The sequence below is a fragment of the Staurois parvus genome, unplaced genomic scaffold, assembly GCF_062004578.1.
Source record: "Staurois parvus isolate SC_StPar_1 unplaced genomic scaffold, SC_StPar_1.0 ptg000011l, whole genome shotgun sequence".
Taxonomy (NCBI): domain Eukaryota; kingdom Metazoa; phylum Chordata; class Amphibia; order Anura; family Ranidae; genus Staurois; species Staurois parvus.
The window spans coordinates 36,195,563-36,210,779 of NW_028317807.1; the positions used below are offsets into that span (position 1 = coordinate 36,195,563).

General features: G+C 41.8%; 1 protein-coding gene across 19 annotated transcripts in view; it reads right to left on the reverse strand.

Annotated features, from left to right (window-relative positions):
- Nucleotides 1-15,217, reverse strand: part of LRRFIP1 (LRR binding FLII interacting protein 1) — a 185,363-nt gene that overhangs the window by 71,999 nt on the left and 98,147 nt on the right. For 18 of the 19 annotated variants that reach the window (XM_089672419.1, XM_089672418.1, XM_089672401.1 and 15 more), the window contains 3 exons: nt 7,352-7,369; nt 6,642-6,689; nt 3,282-3,326 (listed from right to left, as the gene is read on the reverse strand). The exons of the other annotated variant lie outside the window; for it this stretch is intronic. In XM_089672419.1, coding sequence (XP_089528545.1) covers nt 3,282-3,326; nt 6,642-6,689; nt 7,352-7,369 — 111 coding nt within the window. The remainder of the gene's footprint in view (nt 1-3,281; nt 3,327-6,641; nt 6,690-7,351; nt 7,370-15,217) is intronic. 19 annotated transcript variants of the gene reach the window in all.

Genomic DNA, 15,217 nt, shown 5'->3' on the forward strand with positions numbered 1-15,217 from the left:
GCAGCCCTGAAGTCTTGGGAGGAGAGACTGGCCAAGATGCGCCAAAAGTTTGGACTATGGAGCCTCAGAGACCTCTCCATCGAAGGGAAGACACTGGTACTCCGCAGCGAGATTCTCCCTGTGTTGCAGTACCTCGCCCAGGCCTGGCCCCCACGGGTCAACACCTGTAAGGGCATCACCAGGGCGGTGTTTCACTTCATCTGGGGCTCCAAGATGGACAGAGTGAAGCGGGCAGTCATGTTCAAGGAACCCCTCAAGGGCGGTAAGGGCGTGCCCGACATCGCCACCCAGCTGAGGGTGTTCTTTGCTTGCAACTGCATCCGCAGAACTTTGCCCAGACGGATTATGGACTCTGGCAGGAACGCAATGTCTCGCTTCTTCCTGTTGCCTCTCTGGAGGTCCCTGGGGTGGGACACTTGGGATAGTTCCATCCCCTACAACTGGGACACTCCTTGGTACTACTTGGATACCTTCAAGTTCATCAGGGAGCAAGGGCTGCAGGGAGTCAAGCCTGACTTGTGGAAGCCAAAGACTATCTACAAGCTCATCCGAGCCAGCGACATTTTGGAGTCGGTTCCAGGCCTGCCTTCAGACACCTGCAAGGTGGTCTGGAGGAATGTTTCTTCCAACATTCTTACCAACAGGCACAAAGACCTGGCATGGATGGCAATCCAAGGGGGGTTGCCTCTCAGGACATTTATGCATGCCAGGAACCTGAGCAGATACAGACACTGCCCCTTCTGCATCATCCACGAGGAAACGTCTCACCACGTTTTCTGGGAGTGCTCATTTGCTCAGGCCCTGTTGGGGGCCCTGGAACCTGAACTCAAGGACTTTGTACCACAGACAGCCATCACTCACTTTGGGGTGTTGAATGGACTATTCTGTGGGACTTTTTCTCTGGAGGACATTGACGGCGCCTGGCGGGTGCTGTGCTGTTTTAAGGACGCTTTATGGTGCGCCAGAAAGCGCCTCATCCACCAGCGGGAGAGGATGTCCATTGAGGACTGCCGCAGACTGATCCTCAGTCTGCTCAGAGACTATTCCTTGATGGACTTTAAGGAGGAAGAGGACGTCTGAAGATTTTCCCCTTCCCCCTACTCCCCCTTGCGCGTCTTTGTCTTTTCAATAAAGCTTCGAGCCTGTGTTCTTTCCCCCCCCTTCCCCCCCCCCCCCACACACCCGATGCCTATTGTTGATCGTAATATCCGGTTTTCGTTTTTGCATGCACTAGTATTATTAGGAAACGTAATGTATATTAGGATGCTACAGTTTTTGGGGTAAGCGGCGTTATGCATGACGTGGTGGTCTGGAGATTCGTCCTCCACGCACATCACGTCAGGCATCATACCGCTGAGCGAATGTATTTATTTCTGAATGTATTTATTGTATGCTTGGAACTGTATTGCAATGTGGTGCGCTGCGTCGCAGTACAGGGTGAGATGTACCCCGATTACAAGTAACATGTTGTTTTTGATGCTTCTGTAATAAAAGTATCTTTTCAATCAAAAATGGCTGATGGCCGCACTTTGTGTGCATCCTGCAGTGATCACTGCAGGTGAGCACTGATAGGATAGACAGCCACAGGTAGTTGCAGCTTCTGCCGAACCGTCATTGAAGTGTACAGGGCTCGGCGGTAGCAGCTAGCTGCTAACAGGTGGCAGAAACAGCTAAGGGTATCAGCAGATTCCTGCCACTGTCATTCACACCAGCGCTAGTTGTCTGTGCGAATGTAGCATAAAGCAAACCATACATAGTTCGAAATTCGGTGGGTTCAGCAGGGACCGGTCGAATTCCGATCCATGTACGGGCAAGGCTGGTTGTACAGAAGTCAAGCTCCCTCTTGAACAGTGCCACCAACTATAGCCTGCAGCACTGATCAGTGTATTCTGACAGCAGGAAAATCTCCCCGCTGCCTCAGCTAGAAGGATCCCCCCCCCATCTAAATTGAGTGTGTGAATGGGGGAATTGGGTCTTTTTTTTTTTGCGTTGAACAAAAATAAATAAAAAAAAAAAAAAATGTATGAACTGCCTAATAAACCAACTGAAATCAGTTCTGCTGATGTTTAGCTTCCGATACAACAGAAACCTAAGACCGATGATCCAATGGGGGCACACCCCCTCCTTCCTTGTCCACCATTGGAAAGGGTTATTTCGCAGGCAGCACAGTAGCTAAATGGTTAGCAGACCCACCTGGCAGTACTGGGGTCATTGGTTTGCATCCCAACCACAGCACCACCTGCCTGGAGTTTGCATGTTCTCCCTGTGCCTGCGTGGGTTTCCTCCGGGTACTCTGGTTTTCTCCCACACTCCAAAAGAAATGATGGTAGGTGAATTGGCTCCGGTCTAAATTGGTGTATGTATGAATGTGAGTTAGGGAAATTAGATTGTACGCGCCTTGAGGATTAGGGACTGATGCAAATGTACAATATATACACAATAAATACAGTAAATTGATGGTGCTATACAAGTACCTGTAATAATAATAATAATAATTTCACAGATTACACTGCCTGTAACATGATCTGAGAATAGGAAAGAGTCTGGTCACAGCATTCTCTCCCCCATTCACAGATCGTGTTACAGGCAGTGTAATCAATGAAAAGTTTGTGAAGCAATAGGCTGCTTGCTCGTGGATGCACAAAACACCTATGCATCCCATGCAGGCCAAGATGACCCTTTGCACGGGTGTATGCATAGATACACCCATGTGAATGAGGCCTCTGCATTTGGGGACACTGACAAATGACGACCAGTGGTCGTGTCCTGAAAGACATGAATGCGACTGCCTAACAAGTGGATGCACAGAAACCCTGTGCAACCCGTGTGGGCTAAGACAGCCTTTCGCACATATGTACGTGTAAATAGGCCTGTGTAAACGAATCCTAAACTGTAAAAGATAGTATCAAGATCACAAGTACACTTAAAGGTGTTTGCCTAGAGTTCCACGTTAATTTGAGTAAAAGATGGAAATTGCATGCATGTAAAAATGGTAGAAGCAAAGAAGAAACTACACATCTGTTAGTACACATTTAGTATAGTATTAAGTTATTTCCATCATCTGTCGTTATTGCTTTGATGAGTAGTTGGGAATAAAGTTTACTTAAGAGCCATGTTACTAAAACTTGAACATTAAATGACAAAGGATAAATGAGTAAAAAGAGAAATGTACTGGATGATCATTCAGCTCAACACTGTTGCACTTTTAACTGGCCATAAGGATCAACAGGCTTGCAGGTAGGTTTTCATGGTTAGCATAATGTTGCATGGGTAAAACTGACCTGGAGATTCCTCCGTGGTTTGTGTGAATATCGCTCACTATCTTCCTGGAAAAGCATTGCAGGGACAAGAGAAACACATGAAGCAGCTCACAGCAAGGAGGATAAAAACAGACAAGAGATGGGAAGGGATGGGAGATAAGAGGAAAAGTAACAAATGGGAATGGGGACATTGTAAACTGGTAGTGTAATAGAACACAATTCCAAAATGAAAATGATATAATAAGTAAAATTAATTCACAGTCACTCCACTCAACTATCATGCTCTGAGCAGGAACTCAATGGTTATACAAAGTTTTTGCATAACATCCACTGAATTTAAAGTCTATCTGCACTCAAAAAGGAAATTCTTCTGGCAAAACTGTCTGATACCTTAGTTATACCATTTTGTGAGGGGGCAGAAAGATAAGATCCTCAAAAGGTAATCCCATGATGGGATTTTCAAAAAGATATAAACCTACAGTGGATATAAAAATCCTACACACCCCTGTTAAAATGTCAGGTTTCTGTGATGTAAAAAAAAATGAGAAAAAAATAATTTCAGAACTTTTTCCATCTTTAATGTGACCTATAAAACTGTACAACTCAATTGAATAACAATCTGAAATCTTTTTTTTTTGGGGGGGGGGGGGGGTAACACAGTGAAAACAGTCATCAACTGGAGAGAACATGGCGCAACAGTGACATTACCAAGAACTGGACATCCCTTCAAAATTGATGAAAAGACGAGAAGAAAACCAGGAGGCTGCCAAGAGGCCTACAGCAACATTAGGAGCTGCAGGAATATCTGGCAAGTACCGGCTGTGTGGTACATGTGACAACAATCTCCCGTATTCTTCATATGTCTGGGCTATGGGGTAGAGTGGCAAGATGGAAGCCTTTTCTTACGAAGAAAAACATCCAAGCCCGGCTAAATTTTGCAAAAACACTTCTGAAGTCTCCCAAAAGCATGTGGGGAAAATGTGTTATGGTCTGATGAAACCAAGGTTGAACTTTTTGGCCATAATTCTAAAAGATACATTTGGTGCAAAAACAACACTGCACATCACCAAAAGAACACCATACCTACAGTGAAGCATGGTGGTGGCAGCATCATGCTTTGGGACTGTTTTTCTTCAGCTGGAACTGGGGCCTTAGTCAAGGTAGAGGGAATTATGAACAGTTCCAAATTCCAGTCAATATTGGCACAAAACATTCAGGCTTCTGCTAGAAAGCTGAACATGAAGAGGTACTTCATCTTTCAGCATGACAACAACCCAAAGCATACATCCAAAATCATTAAAGAAATGGCTTTACCAGAACAAGACTAAAGTTTTGGAATGGCCCAGCCAGAGACCAGAGCCCAGACCTGAATCCAATTGAAAATCTGTGGGGTGATCTGAAGAGGGCTGTGCACAGGAGATGCCCTCGCAATCTGATAGATTTGGAGTTTTTGCAAGGAAGAGTGGGCAAATATTGCCAAGTCAAGATGTGCCATGCTGATAGACTCATACCCAAAAAGACTGAGTACTGCAATAAAATCAAAAGGAGCTTCAACAAAGTATTCGTTAAGGGTGTGCACACTTATGCAACCATATTATTTTAATTTATTTTTACTTCCCTCCACCTAAAAGATTTGTTGTTTAACTGAATTGTACAGTTTATTGGTTACATTAAAGGTGGAAAAAGTTCTGAAATTATTTATCTTTGTCTAATTTTTTAAATCACAGAAACCTGACATTTTAACAAGGGTGTGTAGACTTTTTATATCCACTGGAGGGGTGGGACAAGGGGCAGGAAGGGTAAGAGGGACAAGCTACCCCAGGTGCAGTGTTTTTATGCGTGTGGTGTGTGGGGGTGCCCTCTATCATTATACCAAAGAAACTTGCCAATGATGTGTTCTCTGGCAGCATCAACCCTCCCAGGCAGAGCAGAGGCCAAGATTGCTGCTGAAGGAAGGATTCTGTCTCCTCTCCTCTAATGGCCGCCTACTGTGGGCAGAAGCCAGAAGGGAAAGGGGGCACCCGCTTAAAAAAAACCTCACAACAAAGCACCCAATAGGGAGTGAGGTTAGACTACACCTTTCCTGGTCTTCCTTGATCATGTGACAACTCACATAACCAGAGATGGGAAGAAGGAGATGCTGCAGGTGGGCACTATGCCAAGGAGATCTGGACTACCTGAGAGCACATTGTACTAACTCACAGATAGTAGTGAAAAACTTCCCTCAAATCCCCAAAGTGCCCCATAGTCACGCTACCAACCTCAGAGCTCTTCAACTCTCCTCCCTCCCCTAGAGCCACACAGGATCCCTTATTTAAACCCCACTGGCTTTCACATTGATCCAATTGCTTCAGCACATTCTTAATCACTGACCTGAACAAATAAGCTGACTCTTGTGATCTGAATGATTGCTCCAGGTTAGTGTTTTAGAGCAACACTGTCATCACCCAAAAACATAACCACAGGTACCTGTGGGAGATTTATTATACTCACCTCTCTGATGGCCCATGTGTCCTACCTTTGCTCCATTTCAGTGCTCCAGCCTCCACTAGCCTCTTCAGTATTCAACATTTCTGGTTTTGTTGGATACCTGTGACCCCCACTGCACACTGCGGTCCTATTGATCAACCGCTAGGCCACTGCTATGCCCTGAAGAGCAGCAAAGATAGCAGACATGGGCCACCAGAAAGATAATTATGTTAACTATTCTTTTGCAGGGAGAAAAAGTCTGACTTTCAATCATGACAGCCAGAACTATCCAGGCAATGTTTTCAGACGGGACAGAAATCACAGCTCAGTATTTCTCGAGAACTCCTTTTGTACTTTAGCAGTAAGCCAAGAAATAAATACAGATACAAATGTGATAATTTATGACAAACAAGGCAGACCACTTTGCTTTTCTATTTCTAGCAAAAACATTCTGCTAAAACTTTGTGAAGTAGTACTGCTTGGACCTTGAAGAAGGGGAAATACCCCAAAAGCTTGTCCTGAAAACTGTATGTTAGTGCAAATAAAAAGAAAAAAAAAAAAAAAGTATCACGGACGGTACTCAGTTGTTTGTCGCAAGTGCACTAATATGGCTACAATCACCTCTAGCAAGTGAGAACAAAAAGCTGCAGAACTTTTACGATTCGATATCTGGACAGTTTTTAATTCCCAGCAGAATACAGGATTTTGGGTTTTAAGGTTTGTACATTGCTACTTCTTCATGACAAGTATAGAATCAGCTTCCACAATTGCCTAGGGATAGCTAAACTTTTTAAGCATGCAGCTAATAGACTTTTATTCTGCTACAATAACTTTGCATCAACTGCTTCTGACACTACGCAGCTCACACGGTTTATTAAACATAACACACAGGGATTGTATGTAAAAGCCTACCATCCACTGCTCAATGTCACCCCACTTGGCATCCAAACCATAATATTTCTGAAGGAAGAAGAGAAGTGACAGGTCAGCAAGACTGGTAAACATTAAAAGAAGCGAATCACGCACAGCAAACACTTCAGTAGTATACTGCACTCCATGCACTAGCTGTCAGGTCAAACATTTTCAGGATGTCAATGCAGGCTACAAGAACAAACAAAAAAACACAATGCAAATCTATTTTTCTTCTGCATATGCTTGAACTAGAATTGACACATCACAGGAAAATATATTACCCACACATAAACCCTAAGCCCAAAAAAGATATGTCATCTCCAGATAAAACATAAATACCTATATATAATGTGTACACTTGAACTGAAGGCCTCAGAACGAGCAGAAAATCCTGGGTGAGGCGCCTGATATTTGTATGACTGTTATAGAACATTCTAGGTGATGCACCTTAGAATTTCAGGTTCCATGCATCTTTTACAAGCACAACAAATTTTAGAAACTGTTAAACAAGGTCAATACAAAAATAAGTCATATAATGAATACTAAACAAAAGAGTGAAGTAACTAAACTACCCAGTCATGCAGGGAATTACACACAAAAACATTATTAAAAAGTATTTATAAAGCGCCAACAGTTCGCTCAGCGCTGTACATTACAGTGGGAGACAGAACATGCGACAGTACAATAACAATACAATGCATAGACATTACCTTCTGAACCTGGTAGATCTGTATATAGAGAGAAAACAGAAGAGTCGGAGGGAAACAAGCAGAATTATAGGGACAGATGAGTACAGCTTAAAAGCCAAACAGTTAAAGAATACAAAAAACATATCATGCAGTTTGTTTACACAATACCCAACAGGAATGTAAAGCTACAGCTTGTCATTTTCTGTCTGATGCATTACTGGGATTATACATCAATTGGTAAGCTGTCACTGTGTTTTCATCTAGTACAGTAAACGTTTGCAATATAATACCGGAGGAGTCAGTAAGCAGAGAGAGATAACGAACAGGATTCTCACTGTTGCCTCAGTTACAAAAAGAATCAGCAAACAATCTCTCCTGGAGACTGATCTCAGTGTTGGGAGGTGTTTAAAAATGGTGTGGTTATAGACAGTCAGTCAGTCAATCTCCTTGCTGGGCACTTGCTATCTCTGGAATCTTTCACATATGCAGGGGGTGTGAACAACCTCAGAGCCTAGAACACTAGGGATTGGCAGCATCAAGGGTACAATTTAGGTCAGGCTGGCAGGTGACAAACCTACAGTATACCACCATGTCTGTGATTTGAGAAGCGTTAACTTGCTGGGCTGCGGACTCCTGTTACAAGTAACTGGAGCTAGTGATGTAAATGTAGGTGTTGTGGATGTGCGAAGCTGTCCATTTTCAGGTCTATAGTAAATAGGAACACAATCGACTCTTTGTAAACTCTTCCAAACTTTTTTTTTTTACACATGTTACCCATCCAGGGCTGACAAATCCTCTATACAGAGGTTTGCAGTACATACAATGCAAGCCTAATGGTTCTGTTATTGGTGCATAAAACAGAGTTGCCAGCCTGCAAGGTTTGGTACAGTTGCAAAACTTTGTACATAAACAAAGGTGGCTTTTATAACCACCCAGACAGGTCTAGGCACTCCTGTCCTGTCACTGTGAGAGCTAACAAAGACAGGTAACACTGCTCCCTCCCCCTATGTGTTTATATAGAGAGGCAGCTAATTATTTAAGCGGATGGAAGCAGGAGCGGCTGAAAGAGAAGAATCTGCCACTTTTACAATAACGCCAAAGAACAAAGACACTTAATGATCACGGCTCAGGAAGGAAATAGGTCCTACACTACCAGTCCAAACTAATAACAGAAATATATTTGGCTGGATATTTTAATCTGAGATTTTGCGCACAAAATATTTTCCCTACAGCTTTAGTGACCTAACTTATTTACAATGAAGTATGTCCCATGTAGTGCAGGCTGCTGGATCCTGTAGAAAGTCTGTGCATGGATGGATAACAGGTCCTATTCCTGGCGCTGATCTTCTTGTGCTGATGGACTCCAGGCTGAATTCAATAAAAGAAGCTCCTGACAGGGATCTGCCCCTTCCGCCTTCTCATCCACTGAGGAAAGCCTGTGCACCATTTACACTGCATGTAGCATGATCTGTAAATGTGGGAAGTAAGATGAATGACAAGATTTTCTTGCCCATTTACAAATTGGGCTACACTGAATTACAGATCAGGAAACTGCACAGGCTATTCTCAATGGATGAGAGGGGAGGAGGGGATAGGTCCTCATCGGGAGCTTCTTCTATTGTGGCCTCTCAACCTTTTCAACAGAGGAATCCTTGAAATAATTCTCCGCTCTCTACCATATCTACAACTTGATACATCAGTGTGATGGTCAGTGAGAAGAATGCTCCTTGCATTTGTGGTCACTGGGAAGAGTTACTCCCTTAGGGCTCATGTACACTGCAGCTGAAACTCACGTTTAGGAGCTGTTCATCGTTCTTTTTCAGCAGCCCCTGAACTCAACCTAATGGTTTCCTATGTGTCCATGTACACTATGTCGTTTACAGGCAGTTGAGTTTACAGTCTTTTTTTTGAACGCAGAAAACTTGCGCACAGCGGTAGATTTTATCAGCGTTTCAAACACAAAACGCTTGTAACAGCGTTTATAGGCGTTTTAATTTATTTTTTTAACTCTTCCATTTTCAGATGCTGTCCAGAGCCTTTTTCATCATGAAAAAGGCATGCAAAGTTTTCCCGGTACTCAAATGGACCTGGCACACCATACTTTGAGGTTTTGCATGAAAAAAATATGATAGACACTGTTGCAATAATTTCTGCACAGAAATAAGCTGGAACATATCCAAACACCAAAAAAGACAGCTAATCTCAACACAAACTGCTCTCTGCTTCTGCTTTCTCTATTTCTCTCAAAATGTCTGAAATAGTTAATTTTTTTACTTTTTTTCAGTGCTTTCTAGGCATTTCGGAAGGTCTCCTGAGGTTATGTTAAAAAAAATAAAAAACAATTTTAAACGCAAATGCTGATAAACGTGCATAAACGCGGTATGCAAACACGGCTAAACTATGTTTTCCAGCAGTCAGTTTCCATAGTTGAGAAGTGTCCCGTGTACATGGGGCCTTATAGATGGCTAAAAAGATCAATGGTGTCGGTGGGAACTTATCTGAGAGGCAGAAATTGCTCAAGGAACCCCTATCAACCTCTGGAAGAACCTTAGTATTCCACGGAACCCTGGTTGAGAGAAACTGTTCTATTGGGTTCAACCCGATGAGCCAACTCTATTAACTACCTCAGTACCAGAAGTTCAGCGCCAGGAAGAAGTCCAGTCATCAAGACACGAGGAGGGGGGCTTTGGGGTACGTGTGGGATGTACTGGCAGACAACACACTACATGCATTGAAGCCAAACTCCAGCTCACACTGCAGTTACAGCAGAAGTTTTCTTCCTTTTGGGATAAAGGTTTTACATGAGTAAATGCTTATCATTGTAAGCACCCCTGTCAGTGGTAAACGGTTGGTTTCAAGTCTCAACTACTACATCTGCAGGACAGTTTGTTCTGTTGCAAAACAGACTTACTGGCTGGAACACCAGGTGAAAATAAATTAAAAAGCCTGAAAAACAAAATTAATACAGCCATAACAACGAAGAATTGGTAAGCTGCAATACAATGAATGTTTGCTTTTGGGTTTAATACTGCTTTAAATTCATTAGGAAAAATATTCACATTAGAATGTGTATTTGAATTCTTGCTACAGAGAGTGAAGGGGAGATAATGTGACATGGGACCTAGAATATCCGATTCTTCGTGTGCACATTACATTATGTACAGAAGAAAATTAAAGTGTTACTAAAGAAAATGAAAAGTGATATATGATATCTTCTATCACTAGAATTAGTGAACAAACGTTTTCCAGCTTGTACAGTTGTGTTCAAAATAATAGCAGTGTGTTGAAAAAAGTGAATAAAGCTCAAAATCCTTCTAATAGCTTTTATTTCCATACACACAAATGCATTGGGAACACTACACATTCTATTCCAAATCAAAACATGAAGAAAAATATATCAAATTTGTGTTGTTCCTCTAAAAAAAATTGAAGAAAAGTGAATATTAGACTGTTCAAAAAAATAGCAGTGTTTGTATTCTTCTTTACAAACTCAAACATTCACTATATAAACTGAAAAATGTTTGAAGATTTTGCTTTCCTTTGAATCTTGGTCTGGAACCAAGATGTTGCACGTTTACTGGTGTGTTTGGGGTCGTTGTCTTGTTGGAACACCCATTTCAAGGGCATTTCCTCTTCAGCATAAGACAGCATGACCTCTTCAAGTATTCTGATGTATTCAAACTGATCCATGATCCCTGGTATGCGATAAATAGGCCCAACACCGTAGTATGAGAAACATCCCCATATCATGATGCTTGCGCAACCATGCTTCACTGTCTTCACAGTGTACTGTGGCTTGAATTCAGTGTTTGGGAGTTGTCTGAGGTGATTGTAGCCGTATAAAAAAAGTATCACGGACAGTACTCATTTGTTTCTGGAGTTGTCTAACAAACTGTCTCCGGCCACTAGACCCAAAAAGAACAATCTTACTTTCATCAGTCCACAAAATGTTGCGCCATTTCTCTTTAGGCCAGTCAATGTGCTCTTTGGCAAATTGTAACCTCTTCAGCACGTCTTTTTTTCAACCGTGGGACTTTGCGGGGGCTTCTTGCAGATAGCTTGGCTTCACATAGGCGTCTTCTAATTGTAACAGTACTCACAGAGAACTTTAGAACTTCTTTGATCTTCCTGGAGCTGATTGCTGGCCGAGTCCTTGCCATTTTGGCTATTCTTCTATCCATTCGAATGGTAGTTTTTTGCTTTCTTCCACGTCTTTCAGTTTTTGGTTGCCATTTTAAAGCATTTGCGATCATTTTAGCTGAGCAGCCTATCATTTTCTGCACTTCTTTATATATTTTCCCCTCTCCAATCCACTTTTTAATCAAGGTACGCTGTTCTTCTGAACAATGTCTGGAACAACCCATTTTCCTCAGAATTTCAGAGAGAAATGCACGGTAACCAGCATGTACAACATTTGCTGCCTTCCTTCCTTAAATAAGGGCAATAATTGCCACCTGTTTTTCAAAGAATGAATGACCTCACTAATAGAACTCCACACTGCTATTATTTTGAACATGCCCCTTTCAATTAGTGATTCAATTACACAGAATCAGCAGCATGCATGTCATGACTGTTGGGTCTGTTGGATTTCTATTACTATACTACACCTGCTAGTAAATTATTTGCCATGTAGAAATATCATTTCTACCAAAAACAGGGATTCATCAGGTTAGTGATGTCTGACTGCTATTATTTTGAACACAACTGTATGTTCGACAGCAGTCGATCCAACCATATAATTCTGTCAAACAGGGACGGCCATACATTGATTCAGTCCCTGCTGAACTGGCTGAATTCTGATCCATCATTGGCCAGCTGAAGAGTGTCTCTTCAGCTCAGAAAATCTAACAGGGCAGCTGCACAAAAGTTGAAAGGCAGATTTCTGTAGTGGGGGAGGGAGAAGCAGCACAAGGAACTAAATCTGTTGTGAAAAAAGTATGCTAAGAGGAGAGCACAGAGTGACAAAGATGTGCCATCAGTGTGCTCTTTTCACTGTCTATGGGAAGGAGACCTGGAGGTGTTATTGGGAAGCAGCACAAAAAATGTGAGGTCTCCTGCATTTCCACACAGGGTTGTACTCTGTAAATCTCAGAAATGGAAGGAGAGAAAAAATTGTTTAACAGGTAAAATGGTCCTTTATAAGCAAGTCATCTGTGTTTTTAGCTGTTACTTTTAATAGACCATTAAAGGTTAGTTTTAGGCAGAAGCAATCTAGATTTTCACAATATAATGCACCGGAATTAGGCCTGGGATTTAATGGTACAGTATTGAAAGTGCATTTTTGGAAGTTAATCCACGAAAAATTTGGCATACTGTGGGTCATAAATCTCTCTGCTTTCTAACTTTACAGTCACCACTTTGATTCATTAGAACTTAGAGGCAAATATATCTTTATTAGGTTTAGCACATGACCAAAACATGGGGAAGAAACCGTTGAATAGAATAGGCCGTTGGCGTAATCATAATCTGGGTATAGCAGCGGCATAGGTAGGGCCACAAAAAGGGAAAACTAAAACAGCAGCATAAAATATATCATAATGGAGTTGTAGCATCTTCAAGGACAAAACCCATAAAGCTTCACATACATTGAAAAAAAGCGACCAAAGGACCTTCATTGATTCCAGTAAATTGACTGATATAAATCGCCGTTGTGCAATATATAAGAAAAAAGAAACATGGTAAGATGGCAACCACAATGTGGGCGCAAAGTAAAGAGAGAAAAAAGTGAGAAAGAAAAGAAAGAATGTGAGCTTGTCTTAAGGCCTAACTGGAGAAGCAGGAGGGCTACCCAAAAGAGGATGCAAAATTTGCGTGCCAAGCACTTTTAAGATTTGAAAACATGACTAAGTCATGTTGTGTACCATCGTCCCAAGGAGTTTAGTTCCTCATTTGACACTTATAAAGCCAGTATCCATCACTGATCCCAGCATGAACAGGGAGCAGGAACATTGTGGGGAGCTGTAAATGATTCTGGTCTGCTATCCAGAAATATACTTCTAGCTTGGGTTCCCGGATGACAGCTTTTTATAAACTATTATATAGTACAGCCATCCAAAAATAAAATTGTCTGATTAATATGGTAAAACATTAGCCATAGTTATAAAACACATCTTCAGTAGTAACTAATGTTAAACATCTTATGATTCAATACTACTTTTATTACTGGTATCACCTCCCAAGTAGATAATGAAGAATATTAAAAAACCTTGCTATAATATTTCTTTGCTGAGTAATAACCACACCAAAGCTTACAACACCTTCTCGCATTCAGCTCAGTTTGAAGCTTCTCCTCTGTCTGATAAGGAAAGATTTCAGAAAACTGTATGAAGGTGCAGAAATACATTACTAGCATGACTAACCCTTCCTCAGGAATTTCATGTTGCAGACAATTTGCAATTAATTTCAGATTTTGATAACGTCCAATGAAAAGAAAAACAGGCAAGAATAGCTGATAGAGTGCTCCTATCAGCTTTTAAATAATTTATATCATCTACAGAGCATAACATTTGATCCATACTGTACTGAGCTTTAATAGCAGGAAATGGACATTGTTGGTCAAGTGGGCATTTCATTCTTGTAGGTCACTGCACAGCTCCTCTATGGCAGTTGGAGGCTCTCCTGATGAAGTAATACTTTTTCAGCTCCTCTGATTGACATTAATGTGTCAATGTTGTCATGTTGCAAAAATGAATCTCCTTCCTGTGAAGCTATTCCCTCTTCCTTTGATGTGTCAGAGGTTTAAAACACAAATCTCAACAGAAAAAAACAAGGAATAAGTAAAGAAACTGACTGGATATAGCTTGTGGTAAAGGGCTAGTTCCCCACATCACGCACATGCTATGCTCTGTATAGCACACACCTGCTGGTTTGCACTGTGTAGGGGTGGAGCCATGCGTTGTTACAACCCATAACACTATATCGAGTCACAACACACTGTGCTGCACAAAAACGTATCCTATATAGTGCATGCCAACTGTAACACATTAACAGGAAGCAAACAGCCTTGTTTATGCATTGGACAACACATATGGGTGTGAATGGGCCCTTAAAGAACTAAACACTCCTATCCTTTACAGTCAAGGAAGCTGCCACCTTAGCCTCTGTTTGATTTGCAATTTCCTTGGTGCTGCACATGTGATCAGTTATGACACCAGACATTTGATGGCTTGACCGTTTGATTGGGAGCACAAGCAAGTGTGACAGTTCTCTCTCATGGCATGCCTTGAATATAACTGTTTAAGGCAGCCTTCTTCAAACAGGGCGCCTTGGCAAAATGCCTACAAATTGCTCAAAAACTGTATATAAGCCAGTGGGTGGATCAAACCTGCCTTTTAGTTACACAAAGCCACAGGTTTTCATTGTGAACCATTACAACCTTCTGCCCACTGGCATCCTAACAACTAATGACATCATTGGTAGAAAAGGACACCGGGCGCCTGCACAGCATCTTGGTTTGCCCTTACACTGCCCTTTTCGGTCAGCATTGGGGTCACATTAGCTGAGTGAGGGGAAAAAAAACAAAACATTGGAATACTAGTATCAGTATCAATGTGCAAAAGTGTTTTCTTTGGAAGAATAAAATTACCTCTAATATTGGGTGTCCAATGTGTGTGGATGTTGCTGCATTTCATAGAACTATTACTTTGCTTTTTTATATTTTAGAATGGGGTTCCTTGAGATTGTGCAGGATTTTAAAGGGTGCTAAAAACACTTGAGAAACACTGGTTTAGGGAAACAATTCAATCTACACACGGTTGTTGCTCTCTCTGTTGTTGGGCAAATCTGAAGGCTTTTTTTTTTTTACGCTAAAAGAAAAAAAGCTTGACAATGTCTTATAGCAGCGGTTCTCAACCTGGGGGTCGCGACCCCTTTGGGGGTCGAACGACC